General features: G+C 42.5%; 1 protein-coding gene across 1 annotated transcript; it reads left to right on the top strand.

The window, feature by feature from the left end:
* Positions 1–9,901: 9,901 nt before the first annotated feature.
* Positions 9,902–11,802, top strand: LOC129693687 (carcinoembryonic antigen-related cell adhesion molecule 3-like). The gene is made up of 2 exons (XM_055630469.1): positions 9,902–10,029; positions 11,361–11,802. Exons 1-2 carry the CDS (start codon positions 9,921–9,923, stop codon positions 11,657–11,659), a joined length of 408 nt encoding a protein of 135 aa, XP_055486444.1. The 5' UTR covers positions 9,902–9,920; the 3' UTR covers positions 11,660–11,802.
* Positions 11,803–12,927: the final 1,125 nt, after the last annotated feature.

A 12,927-nucleotide genomic window follows, 5' to 3' on the forward strand; every position in this document is an offset into this window, starting at 1 on the left:
TAATGTCCTTCCTCAGATTTGGAGACCAAAACTGTACGCAATACTCCAGGTGTGGTCTCACCAAGACCCTGTACAACTGCAGTAGAACCTCCCTGCTCCTATACTCAAATCCTTTTGCAATGAAAGCTAACATACCACTCGCTTTCTTTACTGCCTGCTGCACCTGCATGCCTACCTTCAATGACTGGTGTACCATGACACCCAGGTCTCGCTGCATCTCCCCCTTTCCCAATCGGCCACCATTTAGATAATAGTCTGCTTTCCCGTTTTTGCCACCAAAATGGATAACCTCACATTTATCCACAGTGCAGTGAAAACTATTTTGTTGCGTGCATTATGTACCTGATGTTGGGGAAGTCCAGAACAAAGGGTCACAGTTTAAGGATAAGAGAGAAGTCTTTTAGGACCGAGATGAGAAAATCATTTTTTACACAGAGAGTGGTGAATCTGTGGAATGCTCTGCCACAGAAGGTAGTTGAGGCCACACAGTTCATTGGCTATATTTAAGAGGGAGTTAGATGTGGCCCTTGTGGCTAAAGGGATCAGGGGGTATGGAGAGAAGGCAGGTACAGGATACTGAGTTGGTTGATCAGCCATGATCATATTGAATGGCGAATGATGCAGGCGCGAAGGGCCGAATGGCCTACTCCAGAGTGTGCGTGTGTGTGTGTGTGTGTGTGTGTGTGTGTGTGTGTGTGTGTGTGTGTGTGTGTGTGTGTGTGTGTGTGTGTGTGTGTGTGTGTGTGTGTGTGTGTGTGTGTGTGTGTGTGTGTGTGGTGTGTGTGTGTGTGTGTGTGTGTGGTATGGGGGGGGGGGGGGGTGTGTGTGTGGGGGGGGGGGGGGGGGGGCATTGGCTCCCATGGAAAGCGGAACAACACAGTTCAAAATCATTACCGCAAAAACAGGAAATTGCCAAACCATGAGCGGCCAAGTCAAGCAACTGATCAACAAGTCTAAAGGCCCAACTCAGACCGTGAGAAATAGCTGCAGAAGTAGGCCATTCGGCCCAACCAGTCTACCCCGCCATTCATTCATGGCAGATCTAACAGCGCTCAGTTTAAAAATGAGGGGGAGGCCATACGGAAAAACCTTTTTGCTCAGAGAGATGTGAATCTGTGGAATTCTCTGCCACAGAAGGCAGTGGAGGCCAATTCACTGGAAGTTTTCAAGAGAGAGTTAGATGTGGTTCTTGGGGCTAACGGAATCAAGGAATACGGGGAGAAGGCAGGAAAGGGATACTGATTTTAGATGATCAGCCATGATCATATTGAATGCAAATGCAGGCTCGAAGGGCCGAATGGCCAACTCCTGCACCTATTTTCCATGTTTCCATGGTTATATGTCTATCTCTCCGTCCTAACCCCAATCTCCTGACCTCTCCCCATAACCCCTGACACAATTACTAATCAAGAATCTATCTATCTCTGCCTTAGACATATCCAATAACTTGTGGCCTCCACTGCCGTCTGTCTGTCGCGACTTCAAACACTTCCTATCCCTGTTCCCCAGAGATGCTGCCTGAACCGATGGATTACTCCAGCACTTTGTCACTTTTTCCGTTTGTAAATCATCATCTGCAGTTCCTTGCATATGGGTTACTCCAGCACTGTCATTTTTCCGTTCGTAAACCAGCATCTGCAGTTCCGTGCATATGGATTACTCCAGCACTGTGTCACTTTTTCCGTTCGTAAACCAGCATCTGCAGTTCCTTGCATACACCACAGGACGTGGTTTGTGCAGGTGCATCCTCAACATTTAAAATATACTTGGGCGGGTACATGGATACTAAAGGGAGAGGGATATGAGCCAATCACGAGCAAATGGGACTAGCGTGGATGGGGCATATCGGTTGCCATGGATGAGTTATTGCAGTTAGTTTAGTTGGTTGTCACGTGGACCGAGATACATAGACACATAGAAACATAGAAATTAGGTGCAGGAGTAGGCCATTCGGCCCTTCGAGCCTGAACCGCCATTCAATATTATCATGGCTGATCATCCAACTCAGTATCCTGTACCTGCCTTCTCTCCATACCCCCTGATCCCCTTAGCCACAAGGGCCACATCTAACTTCCTCTTAAATATAGCCAATGAACTGGCCTCAACTACCCTCTGTGGCAGAGAGTACCAGAGATTCACCACTCTCTTTGTGAAAAAAGTTCTTCTCATCTCGGTTTTAAAGGATTTCCCCCTTATCCTTAAGCTGTGACACCTTGTCCTGGACTTCCCCAACATCGGGAACAATCTTCCTGCATCTAGCCTGTCCAACCCCTTATGAATGTTGTAAGTTTCTATAAGATTCCCTCTCAATCCTCTAAATTCTAACGAGCACAAGCCGAGTCTATCCAGTCTTTCTTCATATGAAAGTCCTGACATCCCAGGAATCAGTCTGGTGAACCTTCTCTGGCAAGAATGTTTTTCCTCAGATTGGGAGACCAAAACTGTACGCAATACTCCAGGTGTGGTCTCACCAAGACCCTGTACACCTGCAGTAGAAAATCCCTGTTCGTATACTTAAATCATATACTATACTTATGAAAGTCCTGCCATCCCAGGAATCAGTCTGGTGAACCTTCTCTGCACTCCCTCTAATTGTCTTTCCTCAAATTAGGAGACGTTTCCACATTCTCCAGAGATGCTGCCCGATCCCATACAATCGAGCCATTTACAGTGTATATATACATGATAAGGGAATTACGTTTAGTGCAAGAGAAAGCCAGCAAGGTCCCATCAAGGACAGTCCGGGATCACCAATGAGGTAGATAGTAGTTGAGGACTGCTCTTCCGAATAGTAGGGGAAATAAAAAATAAGAATATGGAGTCAGTAAATATATGTGTGTGTGTGTGTGTGTGTGTGTGGGGGGGGGGGGGGGGGGGGGGGGGGGGGGGGGGGGGGGGGGAAAGAGGGAAAGACAACACAGAACATCAAGGCAGAAACGTGAGGTTATTCATTTTGGTGGCAAAAACAGGAAAGCAGACTATTATCTAAATGGTGGCTGACTAGGAAAAGGGGAGATGCAGCGAGACCTGGGTGTCATGGTACACCAGTCATTGAAAGTAGGCATGCAGGTGCAGCAGGCAGTGAAGAAAGCGAATGGTATGTTAGCATTCATAGCAAAAGGATTTGAGTCTAGGAGCAGGGAGGTTCTACTGCAGTTGTACATGGTCTTGGTGAGACCACACCTGGAGTATTGCGTACAGTTTTGGTCCCCAAATCTGAGGAAGGACATTATTGCCATAGAGTGAGTGCAGAGAAGGTTCACCAGACTGATTCCTGGGATGTCAGGACTGTCTTATGAAGAAAGACTGGATAGACTTGGTTTATACTCTCTAGAATTTAGGAGATTGAGAGGGGATCTTATAGAAACTTACAAAATTCTTAAGGGGTTGGACAGGCTAGATGCAGGAAGATTGCTCCCGATGTTGGGGAAGTCCAGGGCAAGGGGTCACAGCTTAAAGATAAGGGGGAAATCCTTTAAAACCGAGATGAGAAGAACTTTTATCACACAGAGAGTGGTGAATCTGTGGAATTCTCTGCCACAGAAGGTAGTCGAGGCCAGTTCATTGGCTATATTTAAGAGGGAGTTAGATGTGGCCCTTGTGGCTAAAGGGATCAGGGGGGTATGGAGAGAAGGCAGGTACGGGATACTGAGTTGGATGATCAGCCCGTGATCATATTGAATGGCGAATGGTGCAGGCTCGAAGGGCCGAATGGTCTCTACTCCTGCACCTATTGTCTATGTTTCTATGTTTCTATGAAACAGGAAATTGCCAAAGACCTCAGCCGACCACGAGCGGCCAAGTCATGCAACTGGTAAACGAGCCTCTTTAATCTCCTTTTACGGTGTTCCCATCTGACATTAAAGCCGTTCGCTTGAAATGGGGAGGAGGGGGGGAGAAGGAGTGAATTAGCGGTCAGTAACGGGTCCAATCACCTGCGGCGCCGCCCTTGACTGGACTCCAGTCAGCTGAAGCTAAAAGCAGCAAGCGCGGCTCAGTGAGTGAGTGAGAGTCTCCGAGACGGGATGGAGCTGCCGCCGCTGACTGCGCTCGCCTTTTGGCTCCTCATATCCACGGGTGAGAGTCGCTGTGTCAGACCGACAACGCGGTGGTTTGTGTCGCCGAGCGGGTCGCGGGGAACGGCAGAATTAAATTCAAACAAAGTGTGTACACACGCGGTCCGGGATACAGAGAAAGGTTGAACAAGTTAGGGCTTTATTCTTTGGAGCGCAGAAGGTTAAGGGGGGACTTGATAGAGGTTTTTAAAATGATGAGAGGGATAGACAGAGTTGACGTGGACAAGCTTTTCCCTTTGAGAATAGGGAAGATTCAAACAAGAGGACATGACTTCAGAATTAAGGGACTGAAGTTTAGGGGTAACATGAGGGGGAACTTCTTTACTCAGAGAGTGGTAGCTGTGTGGAATGAGCTTCCAGTGAAGGTGGTGGAGGCAGGTTCGTTTTTATCATTTAAAAATAAATTGGATAGTTATATGGATGGGAAGGGAATGGAGGGTTATGGTCTGAGCGCAGGTATATGGGACTAGGGGAGAATATGTGTTCGGCACGGACTAGAAAGGTCGAGATGGCCTGTTTCCGTGCTGTAATTGTTATATGGTTATATGGTTATAAGAGTGGATGTTTTTTTTGTTTTTGTTTTTATTTTATAAGAAGTTAATACAGCACAAAACAGTACAGTGGCACCTAATGTTAGGTGCCAACTATGTAATACCGTAATCCATTCTATGTACAACCTCTAGTTTTATGTTATAAGAAGGAAGTAAGCAGAACAAGAAAAAAAAAACAATAGAAAGGGGAAAAAGTGGAAAAATAGATGGTAGAGAGTAGAAAAACGTGAAGTGTGTATATAAAAAATAAAAAAAAGGAAGAGAGAAAGTGGAAAGTAGAAATAGAAGAGAAGGCCCCTTAAAAGAGAATTTTTCAAATCTGTATTCGGAGATGTAGATCTATCCGCGTCATGAACTGAAATCAGCAATCCTTACGGTACCGCTGCATCACATGATTCCAAAAAGTCGATGAAAGGAGACCAACTCTTTAAGAATTGGTCATATTTATCTATTAGTCGGAGTCTCATTTCTTCAAGGCGTGCTATGTCCATCATATTCCTAATCCACATTTTAACAGTTGGTGTGGTTGTATTTTTCCAAAATTTAAGTATCAATTTCCTTCCAATTATTAACCCGTAATTAAAAAAAACATTTTGATCTTTATTTATATTGGTATCTTCTCCTATTATTCCAAATATAATCCATTCCGTTTTAGGTTCTATTCTTGACTTGAAAATCTTTGTAAATATATCAAATATATCACTCCAAAATTTATTCAACTTTGTACATCCAGCAAATGAGTGTGTTATATTAGCGTTTTGAAACAAACATTTATCGCATCTGGGAGAGACGTTTGGATAAAATTTATTCAACCTCGTTTTTGAATAATATAGTCTATGTAATAATTTGAATTGAATTAAATTATGTCTTGCATTAATAGAACAATTATGTGTATTCATCAAATACTTTTCCCATCTATCCTTCGAGATCTTTATCATTAACTCTTGTTCCCAATCTTCCCTTAATGCTTCTGTTGAGGGTGATTCTCTATTTAATATATTATTATAAAAGTATGATATTAATTTTTGTGAATCAGCCTTAATATTCATTGCTTCTTCTAAAGGATCTAAAAATATAGTTTGAAATCTATGTGTATATTTCTTCATAAAGTCACATACCTGTATATATTTAAAATATTGATTATCCTTCAATTTAAATTTAAATTTTAATTGTTGAAATGATAACAGTTTGCCCACTTCATACATGTCCCCTACTTTCCTAATCCCCAGTCTATCCCATTGTTGATATGTGTTGTCAATGAGAGAAGGTTTGAATGCGGGGTTGTTCAATAGTGGAGTTAGTACTGATAAATTATTTAATTTCAAGGATACTTTTATTTGTTTCCAAATTCTTATTATATTGTGAATAATTGGGTTCTTCTTATATATTATACTATTCAATTTTATCGGTGAGAGCAGGATCGTTCCTATATCGTGCGGATAGCACTCCTCTTTCTCCATTCTTATCCACTCCAACTGCTGAGTGGAACTATCCAGCCAGTATATTATGTTCTTAATATGCACTGCCCAGTAGTAATATATAAAGTTAGGTAATGATAAACCCCCAACTTCTTTAGATTTGCACAAATGCTTTCGTTGAATTCTATGTGTTCTGTAGTCCCATATAAAATTAGTGATAGTGGAATCTAATTTTTTGAAAAAATATTTTGGAATATATATTGGGATTGCTTGAAACAAATATATTAATTGTGGTAAGAAAGTCATTTTTATAGCGTTAATTCTACCTATCAATGAGAGTGGAAGCGTTTTCCAAAATTTAATCGTATCATTCAGTTTATTTAATAGTGGTGTAAAATTGGCACTAAATAATGATTTATGTCTTCTCGTAATTTGAATACCCAGGTACTTGAATTTTTCTGTTGCAATTTTGAAGGGGAATTTTAGTAAGTGTCTCGAATCCTGTGGATTTAAAGACATAATTTCGCTTTTATTCCAATTTATTCTATATCCTGAAAAAGAGCCGAATTCCTCAATTAGTGTTAATAAGGTGGGTATACTCGTTTGTGTATTAGTAATATATAAAAGGATATCATCAGCGTATAATGAAATTTTATTCTTTGAGTCCTTACTGTTATATCCGTGAATATTCGGGTGATTTCTAATCCTTTCGGCCAGCGGTTCTATCATAAGGGCAAATAGCAATGGTGATAAGGCACACCCTTGCCTATTACCCCTTGATAAGTAAAATTTTGGAGATAGCGTATTGTTAGTTAATATTCTTGCCGTAGGTCTATCATAAAGTAGTTTAATCCATCTAATAAAATTCTCTCCCATATTAAATTTTTGGAGTACCATGTATAAATACTGCCATTCTACTTGATCAAATGCCTTCTCTGCATCCAACGTGACCACTGAGATATCTTCATTGTCCTTCTTATGAGAGTACATTATATTAAAAAGCCTTCTCAAATTATTAAATGATTGTCTTTTGGGTATAAATCCCGTTTGATCCGTATTTATTAAATTGTTAATATAATTATGTAGCCTTCTAGCTAGAATCTTTGCTAAAATTTTCTGATCCGTATTTAGAAGTGATATAGCTCTATAAGAACCAGGCTCATCTAAATCTTTATCTTTTTTTGTTATAAGCGTTATTGTTGCTTCTGCTAGGGTTTCTGGTAGTTTATTTTCAGTAAAAGCCTGCGTGTATAAATTAAATAATCTTGGTACAATTGACTCCTGAAATCTTTTATAAAATTCATTACTAAAGCCATCTGGTCCTGGGGTCTTCCCATTTTTCAATGAGTTTATTATTAGTTTTATTTCTTCACTAGTAATACGTGCTCCTAATTGCTCTTGTTCTAAACTATCCAATTTTGGCAGCTTGCAATTATCTAAAAAAATTGTAATTTTACTTACATCTGTCTTTATTTTGGATGTGTATAAATTATGATAAAATTGGGCAAACCTCTTATTAATATCCTTAGGCAATGTTAGAAACTCACCATTGTCCGATTTAATTTTTGTAATAGTTTTTTCCTTTTCTCGTTGCTTCAGTTGCCTCGCAAGCAGTTTATGTGGCTTATCCCCAAATTCGAAGTGTGCTTGTTTTGTAATTTGGAATAATCTTATTACTCTAGCCGATAATATTCTATTGACTTTATATTTCAGTAAAGTTATCTTATTATGTTTATTTATGGTTGGGTCAGTTGCATTGTCCAGTTCTAGTAATTTTATCTTCTGTTCTATCCGCTGAAGTTCTCTTTTATTTTCCTTATTTTGAAAACTTTGGTAAGAGATTATGACACCGCGAATATATGCCTTGAAGGTTTCCCATAATAGCGGTGCAGAAATACCCGGTGTGTCATTTATTTCGAAAAAAAGTTTTGTTTGTTCTTTTATATACTCATAACCCTGCGGGTTATTTAATATGTGTGCATTGAACCTCCAAAAAGGCTTTATACTCGGCATTCCCTCAATTTTAAGTATAAAAGTCAATGGTGAGTGATCAGAAATAATACTATTATGATATGATGGTTTATTCGTATACGGGATCAATTTTGTGTCCAGTAAGAAATAGTCAATTCGCGAATAAGTTTTGTGAACTGATGAATAAAATGAGTATTCCCTACCACTTGGATTTGCTATTCTCCAAACATCAGCTATGTTATTATTTTTTATATAAGTATTTAAAAATTCACAGGTCTTGGTTTTAACAAGACGCTTCCCTAGCTTTATTGATTTATCTAAATAGGGATCTATAACACAATTGAAATCTCCCCCCATTATTATATTTTGAAAATTATGCTCTGCGATTAAATCTATTCTTTTCCTAAAAAATTGTGGGTTATCAAAATTAGGCGCGTAAATATTTATCATGGTTAATGGTGTATTGTAAATTTCTCCTGTGACTATAACATATCTTCCCTCTTTATCAGATATGGAATTCTTTAATTTAAAAGGTATGCCCTTCCGAATTATAATGGCCGTGCCTCTTGCTTTAGAGGTGAATGAGGAGTAATAGGTTTGACCTATCCAATTTGCCCTTAATCTGAACTGAGTTTGTTGTTTCAAATGTGTCTCTTGTAAGAACGCAATATCCATATCTAATGATTTTAATTGTGCTAGAATTTTACCTCTTTTAATTGGCTCATTCGCACCTCTGATGTTCCAACTACAGAAGGTGAGACCTCCGGTATTTATTCGACTATTATCTTGCAATAAGAGTGGATGTTGAGAGGATGTTTCCACTTCGTGGGGGGAGTCGGGGATCAGAGGGCACAGCCTCGGGATTAAAAGGACGTTCTGTTAGGAAGGAGATGGGTTATTTGCACACAGAGAGTGGAGTATCTCTGGAACTCTCTGCCACAGAGGGGAGTTGAGGCCAGTTCATTGGCTATATTTAAGAGGGAGTTAGATGTGGCCCTTGTGGCTAAAGGGATCAGGGGGTATGGAGAGAAGGCAGGTACGGGATACTGAGTTGGATGATCAGCCATGGTCATATTGAATGGCGAATGGTGCAGGCTCGAAGGGCCGAATGGCCTCTACTCCTGCACCTAATTTCTATATCTATGTTTCTATGAGGAGGAATTTCTCAAGGCAGAGATAGAGAGACGGGTGTCGGGGGTGATGGGGAAAAGGCACGGTGGCGCAGCGGTAGAGTTGTTGCTTACAGCGCTCGCAGCGCCAGGGACCAGAGGTTCGATGCTGACCACGGGTGCTGTCTGTGCGGAGTTTGCACGTTCTCCCCGCGACCTGCCTGGTTCTCTGTAAGAATATTCGGTTTCCTCTTTAGGTGTATCGCCTTGTGTTTGGTATAGATGTAAATTGTTCCTCGTGTGTGTAGGCTTGGGTTAGTGTAGTGTTTCCGCGCGGTATCGCTTAATGCCCCTGTCCCACTTAGTGTGCGGGGATCGCTGGTCGGCACGGACTCGGTGGGCCGAAGGGCCTGTGTCCGCGCCGTATCGCTTAAATAAACTAAAACGAAAAGACGGGAAAATGCGGAGAGGAACGAGAGATAGTTCACATGTCATTGAATGGTGGAATATCCCTGACGGGTAGAATGGCCTCATTCGGCTCTGCCTCCTGCCTTCCCCTCTCATGCGCGTTTCTCATCCTCAGGCGGGTCGCAGGGATTTACCGTCGAGCCGGCACAGAGCGACTTATATGTCCCCATCGGGGGAGACGCGGAGTTCACGGTGCGGCCGTCTAGTGCTATCTCCGGTGGAACCTGGGATTTCAAATCGGAAACAATCGTCTCGTGGAACGGGACAGGCCTGTTGTTCCATCCTGAGTACAGGTCACGGGTGGATTTAAACCTCACCAGCGGGTCGATGGTGCTGAGGTCGGTGAAGGAGTCGGACAACGGGGATTACAGATTGACAGTCAACGCTACAGGCGTCTCCGCTCAAGTCTCAACGAATCACACATTGCACGCACTCGGTGAGTTTGACTTCGATGTATGTTGACTGGTTTACCCTCTACACTCAGTTCAGTTTTGTTTATCCTCTCGTGTACCTGGGTGTCATGGTACACCGGTCATTCAAAGAAGGCATGCAGGTGCAGTAGGCAGTGAAGAAAGCGAATGGTATGTTAGCAATCATAGCAAACGGATTTGAGTCTAGGAGCAGGGAGGTTCTACTGCAGTTGTACAGGGTCTTGGTGAGACCACACCTGGAGTATTGTGTCCAGTTTTGGCCAGTTGGCCTTCATAACAAGAGGAGTTGAGTATAGGAGCAAAGCGGTCCTTCTGCAGTTGTACAGGGCCCTGGTGAGACTACACCTGGAGTATTGAGTACAGTTTTGGTCTCCTAATCTGAGGAAAGACATTCTTGCCATAGAGGGAGTACAGAGAAGGTTCACCAGACTGATTCATGGGATGGCAGCATTTTCATATGAAGAACGACTGGATAGACTCGGCTTGTACTCGCTAGAATTTAGAAGATTAAGGGGGGATCTTCTAGAAACTTACAACATGCTTAAGGGCTAGATGCAGGAAGATTGTTCCCGATGTTGGGGGTGTCCAGAACAAGTCAAGTCAAGTCAAGTTTATTTGTCACATACACATACGAGATGTGCAGTGAAATGAAAGTGGCAATGCTCGCGGACTTTTGTGCAAAAGACAAACAACAAAACAACCAAACAAATTATAAACACAATCATAACACACATATACCTTTACATAATAAATAATGGAAGGAAAAACATTCTGTAGAGTTAGTCCCTGGTGAGATAGGCGTTTACAGTCCGAATGGCCTCTGAGAAGAAACTCCTTCTCAACCTCTCCGTTCTCACCGCATGGCAACGGAGGCGTTTGCCTGACCGTAGCAGCTGGAACAGTCTGTTGCAGGGGTGGAAGGGGTCTCCCATGATTATATTTGCTCTGGAGTTACACCTCCTGTTTTATGGTTCCTGCAGGGGGGTGAGTGAAGTTCCCATAGTTCGTTCGTCACGAGTGCTGAAGCGTGTGACGCAAGGGGTCGAAGTTTAAGGATAAGGGGGACATCGTAGGGCTGAATGGCCTCTACTCCTGCACCTATTTTCTATGTTTCTATGTTTCTATCGTGGTTGAGGCGCCATTATCTCTATTTCAGAGCCAGTTGGATACGTAAATGAAATGCTGCCTCCAGTGGTCACAATCAGATCTTGCGACCAAATACGATGGGACCATTGTGAGTTGAGTTATTGACAGGCGCCTCAGGGATAGTAACACGTGGTGGTTTAGGTGGTAAAACACCGCTCGGACATATTTTAAATCGTTATTCTCTCCTCAGAACCGGTGGCGAATGTCACCCTGCGAGCCAGCGATTCTTCGCCCAGGGAACACTTCGACGCCGTCGTGTTGACGTGTAGCGCCCGGGGAACTCAACTGCAGCGGGATTGGTTATTTCACAATGATCCTGTCCGGGCGAATTACAGGATAACTATAGCCGGTGACACGCTGCTCATCGCCCGTGTACAGAGGACCGACACGGGATGGTACACATGCATCGTAAGCAATGGACTGAACAACGAAAGCGCGGAGACATTTGTGAATGTTTACCGTAAGTACAGAGACGCACAAAGTATTTAGTATGTAGGTATGTTACAAAACCTACCTGAATCGTGGTTGAGAATCTGCCCCACCCCGTGTGCGCGATTTTGCCGCTGTTTAGAGGGGGCGGGTTTAAAACACGATTTTTACTAGGCTGTTGCAATCGAAAATGTTCAGCCTAGTAAATCATTAACGAAAAAAAATCGCTGAAAGACCCCGTCGCAAAAGGTATTATTAGTTTTTTATGGCCTTGTATAATAGTTATAGTAGTTTAAAAAATCACTCTCTCAACCCGCGCGACCTCTCGCAGCCCCAGGTTTTATATAAAGCAAACAATTAAAGGTATGCACCTTATTTTTACATTAAAAGGGGCTTGTATATAACCCTGTATGTAAAGTTTTCTATATTGTGTACAGTTTTGGCCAGTTGGCCTTCATAACAAGAGGAGTTGAGTATAGGAGCAAACAGGTCCTTCTGCAGTTGTACAGGGCCCTGGTGAGACCACACCTGGAGTATTGTGTATAGTTTTGGCCAGTTGGCCTTCATAACAAGAGGAGTTGAGTATAGGAGCAAAGAGGTCCTTCTGCAGTTGTACAGGGCCCTGGTGAGACCACACCTGGAGTATTGCGTACAGTTTTGGCCTCCTAATCTGAGGAAAGACGTTCTTGCCATAGAGGGAGTACAGAGAAGGTTCACCAGACTGATTCATGGGATGGCAGGACTTTCATATGAAGAACGACTGGATAGACTCGGCTTGTACTCGCTAGAATTTAGAAGATTGAGGGGGGGATCTTATAGAAACTTACAACATTCTTAAGGGCTAGATGCAGGAAGATTGTTCCCGATGTTGGGGGTGTCCAGAACAAGTCAAGTCAAGTCAAGTTTATTTGTCACATACACATACGAGATGTGCAGTGAAATGAAAGTGGCAATGCTCGCGGACTTTTGTGCAAAAGACAAACAACAAAACAACCAAACAAATTATAAACACAATCATAACACACATATACCTTTACATAATAAATAATGGAAGGAAAAACATTCAGTAGAGTTAGTCCCTGGTGAGATAGGCGTTTACAGTCGGAATTGCCTCTGGGAAGAAACTCCTTCTCAACCTCTCCGTTCTCACCGCATGGCAACGGAGGCGTTTGCCTGACCGTAGCAGCTGGAACAGTCTGTTGCAGGGGTGGAAGGGGTCTCCCATGATTATATTTGCTCTGGAGTTACACCTCCTGTTTTATGGTTCCTGCAGGGGGGTGAGTGAAGTTCCCATAGTTCGTTCGTCACGAGTGCTGAAGCGTGTGACG

The sequence above is a fragment of the Leucoraja erinacea genome, unplaced genomic scaffold (genome assembly GCF_028641065.1).
Source record: "Leucoraja erinacea ecotype New England unplaced genomic scaffold, Leri_hhj_1 Leri_390S, whole genome shotgun sequence".
Taxonomy (NCBI): Eukaryota; Metazoa; Chordata; class Chondrichthyes; order Rajiformes; family Rajidae; genus Leucoraja; species Leucoraja erinaceus.

Excerpts from the sequence above, each read along its gene's own strand:
- LOC129693687 (XM_055630469.1), top strand. The coding sequence starts at position 9,921 with ATGGTGCTGAGGTCGGTGAAGGAGTCGGACAACGGGGATTACAGATTG. Across the intron at positions 10,030-11,360 it reads TCACACATTGCACGCACTCG|AACCGGTGGCGAATGTCACC; the intron begins GTGAGTTTGACT and ends TTCTCTCCTCAG.